Source organism: Chrysochloris asiatica, unplaced genomic scaffold (genome assembly GCF_000296735.1).
Source record: "Chrysochloris asiatica unplaced genomic scaffold, ChrAsi1.0 scaffold00141, whole genome shotgun sequence".
In the NCBI taxonomy this organism is placed as follows: domain Eukaryota; kingdom Metazoa; phylum Chordata; class Mammalia; order Afrosoricida; family Chrysochloridae; genus Chrysochloris; species Chrysochloris asiatica.
In genome coordinates this window covers 8,529,996-8,542,633 of record NW_006408659.1, presented here as the reverse complement: position 1 = coordinate 8,542,633, position 12,638 = coordinate 8,529,996, and the positions used below count along the sequence as shown (strand labels likewise).

Sequence of the window (12,638 nt, the reverse complement as noted above, 5' to 3'; positions counted from 1 at the left end):
AATACTAAGATCTCACTAATGGATAATACACTGAAAGGGCAAAGGAGTATAACTGAATTAATGGTAGCCAGAATTAGCGAGCTTTAAGATAAATCTCTCAGTACTAGTAGGATAGAAGAATAAACAGAAAAAAAGAATGAAAATATCTGAAGAAACTCCAAGATTCATGTGGGACATCATGAAAAGGAACAATCTACAGGTGACTGGAATTCTGGAACAGGAAGAGACAAAACCACAGAAAACGATGAAAGATGAAATGTTAAAGTATTCAAGAAGCTGAACAAGCATCAAACAGGACAGACTCCAAAAGAAAATGACAAGGCAAAGTTCAAAAAAACAAAACAACAAATGTTGGCAAAGATGTAGAGAGATTGGGACTCTCCTACATTGCTGGTGGGACTGTAAAAGTGCCACTCTGGAAAATGGTATGGTGCTTCCTCAGAAAGTTGGTCAAAGAAATACCTTATGACCCAGCAATCACTCTACTTGGTATATATCCACAAGAAATACAAGCCAGGACACAAGTAGATATATTCACACCAATGTTTACCACAACATTATTCACAATAGCAAAAAGATTGAGATAGTCTAAATGCCCATCAATGGAAGAATGATTAACTTTGGTAAAAACACACACACACACACACACACACACACACACACACAATGGAATACTATACAACACTGAAGAATAACAACAAATCTGTGAAACACCTCATAACATGGATAAACCCAGAGGACATTATGCTGAGTAAAATTAGTCAATCACAAAAGGACAAATATTGTATGAGACCATTATTATACAAGCTTAAGAAAAGATTTCCATATGTTAGCATTTGTGATGGGGAGGGCAATACACAAGAGGAGGGAGGGTGACATATGACCAACAAAGACAGGGGAAGACAGAGAGATGCATGGGTTACTTGGGAGCGAGGTAAATGGTGAAGTTTACACAACCTTGGGACAACAGCGTTCTGTGAGTAGATACATGGATTAAGATGTAGGCTAAATGGGTAAAGGAGTGGAAAAAGAAAATGTTTATGTGTTTTACTGTCTTGTGGATATTGGTTTGAAATAGACATTCAAGTGTGATGAAAATGAATATTGGGAAATAGGATGACAGAAAGCTTATAAGTCTGCCTTCAGCCTATTTGCTATAAGGGGAATTACAATTTGCCCAGGGAAATTGACTTCTTGTTAAAAAGCCTTTGTAGAGTATGGGGCCTTAGGTGGAATCCTGAACTATACCCAGAACCTTCTGAGTTGAGACATTCCCACTTGAAAAGACATGCAGACCAATCCAGAACTGCTGGGAGAACAGAAGATTCTTACTGAAAGAAAAAACCTGCAGAAAAAAGTAAGACTGTTGTGCTGTTTGAATATCAAGCAAGCTGTTTGATTTGGAAAAGTCTGCCCACAGGGAAAACCCCCTTCTAGGACTGAAGTATAAAGGGAACACGTGAGCAGTCTAGCATGCTCACTGGTGACCACCTGGTTCTACTTGTGAGATTAAGTGGGAGAAATGCAGCAATGAAGACATGGACTGAGTCTGGCCATGTAAACTGGCACCTGTTGACCTTGAGATAAGAGAGAAAAGAGGAATGCCTGATTGGTCTGAAGTTTAGGGAGATGAGTGAACTTTTCAGCCATGGGCACTGATCTAGGCCCCTGGGAACTAGGGCTGAAAGTGACAGGGCCAGCTGATCTGAAGTGCAGGGTAGTGTGTGTGAACTCCCAAACTTGTAGCTAGTACCCATGTGACCTAGCTTGGATGGCTAGCTGACCAGAACTCAACCAGATGAAGATAAAAATGTTTGATACTGTGAGCAAGTGTAAATTGTTACAATTTGATGAACTGGACTTTTGCTTATGAATGGAGTTGCTCAAAATTCCAACCAGAATGGAAGGTTCTTCCTATCAAGAAACAAGCTGGTTTCCTCAGTGATGTTGTTGTTGTTATGTACCATGGAGTCAGTTCCAACTCATAGCGACCCTGTACAAGGGTTTCCAAGGCTGTAAATCTTTATGGGAGCAGAAAGCCTCATCTTTCTCCTGTGAACAGATGGTAGTTTTGAATTGCTGACCTTGCGGTTCGCAGCCCGATTTGTAACCACTATGCTAGGGACAGGCAATTTAAACACTGGCTAAAAAAAATGGGTGGGCTGGTAGGGTGACGACAAAGGCATGAAGTGGCTGGTTTGCAAACTTTCATGGGTGTGCTTAGTTTCTGAATGAGGAGGGGTAAGGCAGAATCTCCACAGAATAGTTTTCCTCTTCTCTAGATGGATCTTGGGGGATGATGGTGACAGGATTTTATGATTCAATTATGAATAATTGTTAGCAGGATTGATTGTCACAACTGTGAAGTATAGAAGATGTGTAACTAAAAGTGGGGAGCAGTTAATATTTCATTTCAGGAACAGAGGATCCCAGGACCAGAAAAGAGGTGACAGCAGAGATGGAGGCACGCAGAGACAGAGAAGCTGAAGGCAGGAGGCTGACTTGCAGAATGAGACCTTTGGACATCTAAATTAACATAATTTTTTGTTTTGTATATGGACATCAAATATTATGGCTTTATTTGTGAAACAGAAGATGTAAATGGGGAGCCACAGGGAGGAAGTGGGATAGCTACTGTTGCATGGAGGGGATTGTAATCATTAAGATGAAACAAGTGTATGATTTGTAGAATGTAAAGCTGATGTTCTTGTCTGTAAACCTTCATTCAATTCACAATTAAAAAAAAAAAAAGCAGTACAAAAAGAAGAGGTGTATAATTCTTAGACCATGAAATCTAGTGAAAATTCTCTTTTAAAAATTCTACTCCTTTTTTAAAGTATTCTAAGTACGTCAAGACCAGGAAAAACAAGAGAATTTCCAACAACCCCATTGTTCAATACATTTAGAGCAGTTGTTCTTTGACCCAAACTTAGAAAATTTTTTGCCTCCTTCCCACTTTCCCTCATCATTACAAAATGTGAAAATACGAACTTTTAAAAGTTTGTGAAATATTTCCAATATCTTTTAATTCTGTTTTTCTATAACCACCTTCATACAACTACTAAAACTGGGGGACAAACTGGCACAATCTGATGAAATGCATGCTTCAGCTTTATTTTACAAACGCCAAAGGCTGGCAGAGAGTTCTTTGTAGAACAACTAAGCATGTGACAGCCCACTGGATTCAGGCAAGTCACTCTGAGGTTGGGATCTAAGAAGCAGTACACGTGAGTCCAGGTGACACATGACCTGGTGATCCTGTTCCCTACCCTCCAAAGTTACCCAACACTTAAATTATAACTTAAGATCCGTCTTTGGCCCATTTGTGAATATCTGTTTACCTCTGACAGCTTGGACTACATAAAAGAAAGATTATGGCTCCCCATTACAAGATTATATAAATTCCATTATGCTTGAGCAGTTCCACTTGCTAATCTCCAGGGCACTCCCACTGGAGCCTTCCACTCCCATGACTTGGATCCCATGCAGTTCTAGACTTGCCTTTCTAAGCAGCAATCTACAAATGCTGGCCACTAGAACTCAGTCCTAGTAAAAGACCCCTTGTGCAGGATTTCATCCCAGTGGAGCCAACAGAGCCCACTAGGCTCATCTGAGTGGGACAGCTAGTGAGTCTCTGTATTAATCACTGGCCCCAGAAAAAGGTGTCCCTTTGTGGCTGTCGAATTGTCTAGTGACCAGAACGATGAGACATTTAGGAGGCATTTTGGAACAAAGAAGGCTTTTCATGTTGCAAAGCTTGGGCTCCTGACCACTCGGGCCACCACAATACTCACATGGGTACGGGACTTTGAACCACGGGGCTACCAGAAGCACGCCTTGTCTGGCATCTGTACGGGCATAGAAGCCATACTTTGTGCTGTCGGGAGGGAAGACGTCTGTCACCGTGAAGATGAAGCACAGCAGCCAGGCCACAAGGATGGCCAGGATTATCTGTAGTGGTCAAGAAAAGCTCAGTCAGGCCCAAAGAGCTGGCAGTTAATGGCAAAACACACACACCTTCAGGAGTTCTGATGATCCCAGAGCCCACCACCATCAGTACTATGCAGAAAAAATCATGTCAAGGATTTGCTGATGAGCTATTCCTCGAATGGAACCTGAAGAGAACAGTTGCATGCAGGCAAGTGTACTTTTACCCCTTCAGTCTGTCTGATAAAATTAGATACAGTCAGATCTCACTCTGTCCTAGGCACAACATTCCCCTTCACACAGGCACTGCTGAGAGGATGGGCTCCAATTTCAGAACTGGGATCTTTCCAACTGGGAGTTCACAATGATGTGGTTCATCTGTAGTACCCTGCGGTCCCCACACAGACATGGACCCCCCTCCCTTAAGCTCCCTCCCTTCGCATAAAACGCTACATAAGAACCAAAGGCAATTATTGTCGGCCAAAGCACAGTGGACTACTCACAGGGAACATTTTGAAAAGCTGTAACTTGTATGCAGTCCATCCTTTCTTGGATTTGTATATTGGGAGAGGGAACTTAACATTTCTGGCATATTGAGAAAACAGTAACACTAGAAAAATTGTCCTGAAGAGAGAAAGAAAATAAATTAGGTGATAGGGCTACATGGACGACATTTTAAAAACAATACCAACAGTTCCAACAGAAAAAACTACTGCGTGTGCCCTTTTCAGAGAAGGAAAAAAAAAAAGTCATTGATCCTTTTAACTGCTATTTGGGAAATCTTATCTTTTGGAAATACTGTTTTTATAACGATGTTAGAACTTTCAGAATCTAACAGTTTGTGACACCGACTCATAGTGACCCTGCATAGTATTTCTGAGGCTGTAAATATTTACAGCAGCAGCAAAGCCTAATCTTTCTCCCGTGGAAAAGCTGGTAGTTTGAACTGCTGACCTTGAGGTTAACAGCCCAATTCATAACCACTATGTTATGAGTCTAGAATGTACATACTGAGAGGAAGAGCTCATACTATAATAAGGGAAAAGACAAGATATCAGATACAAGTAACCCAAAATGATTACCACTTTGAGATAAGCCACCAGGAAACCACACACAAACAGGTGTGTGAGAAGAATGTGATCTGCTTGTCTGTGTTTTTTGATTTGCCTACAATGAGTTTAACTTCGTCTATATGCAGAGCATTCAGTATAAAGAATAGTAATATTCCAGAGAGGTGTCTGTAGTGGCCAACATGCTCAGGTCTTCACATGCATGGTCACCTCAGCCTTACAGGGAAACTCTGGTCCAAGATCATACACAGGGATCAGTGTGTATGGGAGCTATAACCTGAACTACCTTCAACGCACTGGCCATAAAGTGGGGGGAGCCTGGATGGGCCCCTGCCCCCGAGGTTGACACTCCTGAGTACTATGAGAGGCAGCAACAGGTGACCCCTGCCTCACATGACTGGTAGGGTTACTCACCACCAAAACAATAAAGGCGCACAACCACGTGCTTAAGCATCCACGCGGACTTCCTCTTTGACTTACAACCTGAGCTAGAGTTGGCAGAAAGAGTGGATTCTCAGTCAAAGCTCAGCTTAATTGCTCCTGGGCACAGTTCCAAATACTAAGATGAGATTATTAGGTCCACTGACAGCCAGGCAAGTACAGCTTCACGGTCACAGTCCTAATGAGGTATGGGCCGTGGCCTGGCCTGAGAGCGGATATACGCTCTCTACAGGCCAGCAGCCCACGGGGCACTCCAGGGTTACCTGATGTCTCAGTCCTGCACAAAACCACTGGGCTAGGAGTTCAAGATGCTGACAACATACAGCATGCCCAGCCTCCTTCATTTCTCCAGAATAGTAAAATTTAACAATAAGCAACAGGGTAACAAGGAATACTAAAACCTACACGATTTTAAGCTTAGACCTACATACATTTTTCATGTTAAAAATTAAAAAGGATATGTCTCATGGTGAACGCCAGAAGCTCCCTAGTCTGCTACGACTGTTGTCATTGTTCTAAGTGTTGCTCCACACCTGCACGGTGCTGTATCGTTCACCTTGCGATGCACACTTACAAAGGGATGGACCATGTGACAGTCTGGAAAAGGCCACAGGACAGTGAACTAAGACGACCCTGGGACAGGAAGAGGGATGAACAGTGGAACACGGGATTTTTAAAGAAGTGAAATTATTTCACGCAATACTGGAATGAGGACACAGAGCATTAGTCATTTGTCAAAAGCCAGAGGACTGTACAATAAGGTCTAACCCTACCACAAACTATTGCTGTTGTTAAGTGCTGTCAAGGCGATTCCCATTCAGAGTAACCCTGTGCAGGGTTTCCGAGAAGCAGCTGATGATGAGTTTGAACTGCCAACCTTGAGATTCAAATGAACTTTCAGTCCAGTGCTTATCCTACAATGCCAAAACAGGAGTCCGTAGCTAATAATATGGATCAATATTAGTTCATCAGTTGTAACAAATGTACCACAAAAAGGCGTTAATGAAACCAAGGCGTTAATAATATGGGAAACAATATGAGGGAGTCCTGGTGTGGCGCTGTGGGTTAATGCGCCATACTGCAAAGCAGTTTGAACTTCAAGGTTGGCCATTCAAGCTCACCAGCTGTTCCTCGGAAATCCTAACAGGGTCGCTATGGGTCAGAACCGACTCGACAGCACTTAACAACAACAACAACAACAAGATGAGGGAGAGGAGTCCTGGTGTGGTGCTGTGGGTTAATGTGCTAGACTGCAATGTCAGTTTGAACTGCAAGATTGGCAGTTCAAGCTGACCAGTTGCTCCATGTAAACCTTGTATACAGGTCACTATGGGAAGGAACTGACTTGACGGCACTCATCAACATGAGCGAGGACACCTGGTGGTGCTGAGGATGGCAAGGTGGGAAGTTCAAATGTGCCAACTGTTCCCCATGAGAAAGGTGAGGCTGTTTGTTCTTGTAATGATTTACAGCCTTAGAAACCCTATATAGGGTCACTATAAGTCAGAATCAACTCGATGACAAGTTATACAGGGGAGAGGAGGCATATGGGAACTATACACAGTTTTTGCTCAATTTTTTTGTAACCTTAACTACTCTAAAACAATAAGTCATATTAATTACAAAAAGGAGGGGGGAGCATGGGTGCACTGAACTCAAGACATCAAGAGTCTGACAAATTCCAACAAATCAAGTCTGTGAATTGGGTAGCTGAATGCTGTGTCATCTTTCTGTTATAAAGCCTATATGCTCTTCTATTTTTATCTTTGACGTAGGCAGGGCAGGCATGCCCATTAGGTGGTAGTGATGTCATTGTTAAGTTCTGTCTCACAGTGACCCTGCATATGGCTTCTGAGGCTGTAAATCTTTGCGGGAGCAGAAAGCCTCATTTTTCCCCCACAGAGTAGCTGGTGGGCTAGAACCGCTGACTTTGTGGTTTGCAATCCAACGACCCCATTATAGAGAAGCAGAAAATGAGGAAGACCTTCAGTGAGTCACGGAATAGCTGCAATAATGAAGTCAAATATACCAAAGACCATAAAGAGATGGTATGGGTGGGACCACAAGTTTTGTTCTGTTATACATAAGATCCCTATGTCAGAGAAAGACAACTAGCAACAATCGTTATTTGCACTCCATTTTGGTTAAATGGCTGCTTAAACTACATCCCGGTCTACTGGGACTCGCTTTTGAATATGAATTAGAGTCATCACTTTTATTCTAGAATTTGTTGCAAACATTTCCCCCCAGATCTCATTTGCAATTTAGTCTTGGTGGTTTCTTATCTGAGTTTTACATGCATAAGTAGTATAATCTATTCATCTTTCTTTTCAGTATCTGTTTTAAGACAGATCTTCCCTGGCTTATGATTAATACCTTCGGAGGTCTTCTTCTAGCACATGTATGGTTGTATTTACTGTATACTGTCTTTAATTCAACTGAGATGCAAACTGGTTTAAGCTATAAAACTAGCAATGTCACAAATAACTAAGTTTTTCATATAGAGCTCTCCTAGGATCCATTCCTGTCTCAGGACCATAGTTGTACTTATGAACAAGCTTTTGGAGTATATTCTATTCCTGTAGGAACAGGTCAGCATTCCCTTCTCCATGACTCTTCTGATACTGAGCCCTGTTCCCTTATTTGCTTCTCTTATGCTACCCTGGCTAACCACATCCACAACAATGTCAAATGATCCCGGTGATCATAAACACGCTGTATATCTCAGTTCCTGATTTCAACAGACAGGCGTAATTTCAGTCTTTCACCATTAAAGTATGATGCATCTGTAAGTCTCCTTCATGAAAGATCCTTCTATAGTTTCACATTACAACAAGTTTCCATCTGGAGATTTGATGACTGTTCAAATGTATTTTTGGAACTGTCCCCAGGGTTCTAAGTCAATAAAAACGTATTAACAAAATCCACCCTGAGCACACAATAGATTTTATTAATACATTTTCTGCTATCGAATCATTCTTGAGTTCCTGAAACAACACATGTGTTGTTCTTTTCCTATATTACCTGTAGCAACATCTCCCAAAAGTAAGTTCCAAAGAACATTCTTCTAAGGTACATTTATAGAAGAGCAGCTAAAAACATACGTGTGGGGGCATGGCTGGATATGAAGGTCCTGCCAGCTTCTGCACACTTGCATTTTAAAGGTTGTGGTGAGTCTTACAACAGAAATAGATGCTGGCCTTCAGCACGCTGCTACCTGCAAATATCTGAGGTCAGACTCTCAATGAGAGGTGTCCAAAGGCAACTGTCAGGTCAGGGTTATGCACAGCCCTAGGAAGGAAAATGGAGGTCTATGGGACTCCCTTTTGTATCAACTCTGTATTGGCTGAGATGTTCTGTTTCCCAGTGTTCCAGAACAGGCAAAACAGTGCGAAATTCTCTCATTTTTAAAATTTTAATGTACTTAATTGGGTTCAAGTCCCCCCTCCCCCCACCCCTAAATGTTACTCAGACCTCCTGCTCCTTCCCTCCAAGATTCACAGCACACTTCCTGAGCACTTGCTGAATTCAAAGAGATGTGATGAACACAAGGTGATGTTCCAAACACAAAAGATGAATTTTTGGAAACTTAAGAAACATGAGTGCAGAAATGAAAGGCTCAATGGAAAGTCACAGATGAGCAGAGGAAAACTCCCAGGGGATGACAGAGACAGAAAGGAGGAGAAGGAATTCGAGGAAGAGTATAGGAGATTCGATACCCTAAAAGTTCTAGAAAGAGAAGGAATGGAGGCCTGACTTTCCAGGAAGGAAGAGCCCCAGTGCCTCAGGCCAAGAGATACAAAGGCAGACCCAAGGGGCAGTGGGAAAGGTTTCAGATACCAAAACAAGACAACCCAGAAGCTTCCAGCATTTCAGCATGTGTCTCATTGGAGTTTCAGGAAAGGATGGAAGAGGAGGCTTTGGAGAGGTAACTAACCATTTTAGAGAGTTGAGAAATGACTAGAAGAAAGCTGTACAGGAGCTAGGAAGAGGTGGCTGAGGGTACAGCTCGACAAGAGTGGTAGTAGTGAAGACCCAGAGCGGTGACGAGATTCAGAATTTATTCTGAAGTAGAAGAGTGATGGGTTACCCATAGGGAACAAGGAAAAGGGAATAATCAAGGACGACTCCAGGGTTTCTGCAACTGAAAGTGTGTGGTGCTGTCAGGTACTGAAAAGAGGCAAGAGAAGGAAACCAGGAAAAGAAGGAAGAGCAGGGAGGGAATAAAAATCTGAGGCTTTTTTCCTTTGAAGACTGAAGATGCCTTGGAAATAAACAGCAAGTAGGGAAGGCAGGTAGGAGTTATACCTGTGAGTATGGGGCACAGGTCTGGGCCCCAGATTTAACTGTGGAACTCACTAGCATAATAGATATTCATTGATGCTATGGAATGAAGCAGATTTCCTAGGTGGCAAAGTACATGAAGGGCAGGAAGGCCCACGATCAACTTCTGAAGAACACGCATGCAGATGGCAGGGTGCGGAAGGCTGTTTTGGAAAACCACTCATTTTGTTGTTTTTTGTTGTTTTTTAATTTGGGGGCATAGCTCTGACTCTTTATTTTGAAAACTGTCCCTGGATTTGTGGTTTATTTCCTTTCTGTGGGTGTGCTTTCCCTTCTCATCTTGATTGGCCTTACCAGGAACTTAGCTATATTGATTTTGACCAAAGGATCTGCTTTTGGATTTATCACTTCTATATGCTTCAGATTTTCCATATCTTCATTTAAATTCCTTCATCTGACTTTTATTGGGTTCATTTTTCTCCCTGCTTTTCTAGCTCCTGGAGTTAAAATCTTCATGTGCTTTATGGATTCCTTGGAGAACAACTCTATTCTAGAACTGTAATTAGTACTGTTATTGTCATTTTCTAAATGATCAGCAATTGAAGTTTCAATTTCCTCTCACAGAGCAATTTCTAAAAATACAGTTTTGCTTCTAAGCAGTTAGGGGGTTTTTGTTCATCCTTTAGTGGTTGGTTTCTATTTATTGCACTGTGGCAAATACAAAATTTTTCCTTTTTGAAATTTATTGCATTCCTTTGATTTAACAATCTTCATGTTATCTACACACCCATGTTTTTTGCCCACTCTTGGTGAAATGAAAAAAAATAAGAACAACCTTGCTTATTATCATATACCTTACTTTAATCTGTAACGATAGATGAATTACATCTATACTACACTCGGAAATCCTACACAGAGTCACTATGGATCGGAATCTACTCGATGGCACACAACAACAACATACTTCACTTTATTAGTACACCATGTCCTAATTCACAGAGGCAGGAGTGAGTGTTGTAGATAATGCTTCAGGCAGACCACTTGGGTTTTGAAACTCACCTCAGACACTAGGTGTGTGATTCTGGGCAAGTAATTTTGCATCTTTGTGTTTCAATTTCTTTAGATGTTCAATGGCAGTTAACAATAGTACTTACTTACCTTCTAAGAACTCTGAGTGTTATATTGAGTTAATGGCTCAATAAATGCTGTAGTTAAGTGCCATCAAGTCATCAAGTTCCAACTCATAGCTGTATAGGATTTCTGAGAAGTGGCTAGTGGGTTTGAACCGCCAACCTTGTAGTTAGCAGTTCAGTGCTGGTGCTATAGCACCACACCAGAAGTTCTCAATTTTATTAATGTGAAACTCATTTCTTATTTTAGAAATCCCAGTCTTGGAACCACTTTCTGGGAGCCAATCTTATGTATGCTCTAGAGACATGCAAAGAGAATGTAAGTTTATGTGGAATTCTGCGGCTCTAATAATTAGTCTTTAAGTAAATAATTAGTTTAATAACTAAAGTCATGTATTTCTTTACTTATTAAAAAACGTTGTCTTACTTAAAGAATCAGGTGACCTATGTAACGAGACTGTGTGGCCACTTCTGGCAGGAACCATGGCCTCCCTGTGATGTGCAGGGCTCCACTTAGCCAAGCGGGGTTCGACCTCCTTCCCATGCCATCACACCTCCTGTGTGCCTTCTCTGTCTGTTGCCAGTCTAGAAGCATGTTTGAGTGTCATCTAAAAAATCCAGGTCTATTTTCAACTCCTGTAAGATCTGGCATGACCCCAAAAGTCCAGTTAAGGATGTCTGCATCTTCTTACCCTGCTCTCCTCAAGTTTGAAGACCAACAGGTTCCCCCTTCGTATGCATCAATGCATGGTACTTCCCAGTCTCTAGGTCTAAAGACCAATTTCGTGGTATGACACAAAATAGCTTTGTTGTGACAACAAAACCTCAGGAAGCCAGTATGAACTCACGCAAAGCCGTGCTTCGGTGGTGAGACCAGTGAGCAGATTTTTACTGGCCACTTCTGAGTCCAGCTGTTGGGGCCCAGTGGAAGTCACACCATGTAGGGTGTGCTCTAAATCTAATCACTTCAAGTGATAAAAACAGCAGAGGAGACACCGACACAGCTGGCCCAGGGGCTGGGGGACAATGGACACTATTGACCACAGAGGCAGATGTTTTTACAAGCCCAGGATTTCCAAGGATTGGGGATGTCTAGTCTTCTGAACTGGGAGAAGCTAAATTTCTGTTCCTTAAAGTCACCCATTTTTAGTATTTCTATTATAGTTGTTTTTAAATGCCATTGAGTAAGTTCTGATTCATAGTGACACTGTATAGGGTTTCTGAGGAGTGACTGATGAGCCTGAACCGCCGACCTTGTGGTTCAAACCGACTTTTCAGTCCAGTGCATTAACCTGCAGTGACACACCAGTAGCTCCAGGTAATTAAGAGCCGTGAAGTGGCTCTGTAGGATAAGCACAAGGTCGGTGATTCGTCACTACCAACCACTCCACAGGGGAAAGATGAGGCTTTCTGCTCCCCCCCGCAAAATTTTCAGCCTTGGAAACCAACCCTAAGGCATTTAATAACAACAACAGGCAATTAAGGTACCTTTTTGACTCTGCTCTGCCCAATCCTGGTTTCGAAAGAATTTAACAGTTCTACAGTTCAAGCTTGCTTGCTGAAAGCATAGAAGACTTAAAATACTTATTGATGAAGATCAAAGACCTCAGCCTTTGGTATGGATTGCATCTCAATGTAAAGAAAACAAAAATTTTCACCACTGGATCAATAAACAACATCCATACAAATGGAAAAAAGACTGAAGCTGTCAAAGACTTCATTTTGTTTGGATAAATCATCAACACTCATGGAAGCAGCAGTCAAGAAATCAAAGTTGTATTGCATT

At 41.9% G+C, this 12,638-nt stretch overlaps 1 protein-coding gene across 1 annotated transcript in view; it reads right to left on the bottom strand.

Annotated features, from left to right (window-relative positions):
• The window catches only part of SLC23A2 (solute carrier family 23 (ascorbic acid transporter), member 2), an 80,807-nt gene that overhangs the window by 15,569 nt on the left and 52,600 nt on the right, over nucleotides 1-12,638 (bottom strand). The window contains exons 8-9 of the mRNA XM_006870411.1: nucleotides 4,431-4,551; nucleotides 3,795-3,951 (exon numbers count right to left, since the gene is read on the bottom strand). Coding sequence (XP_006870473.1) covers nucleotides 3,795-3,951; nucleotides 4,431-4,551 — 278 coding nt within the window. The remainder of the gene's footprint in view (nucleotides 1-3,794; nucleotides 3,952-4,430; nucleotides 4,552-12,638) is intronic.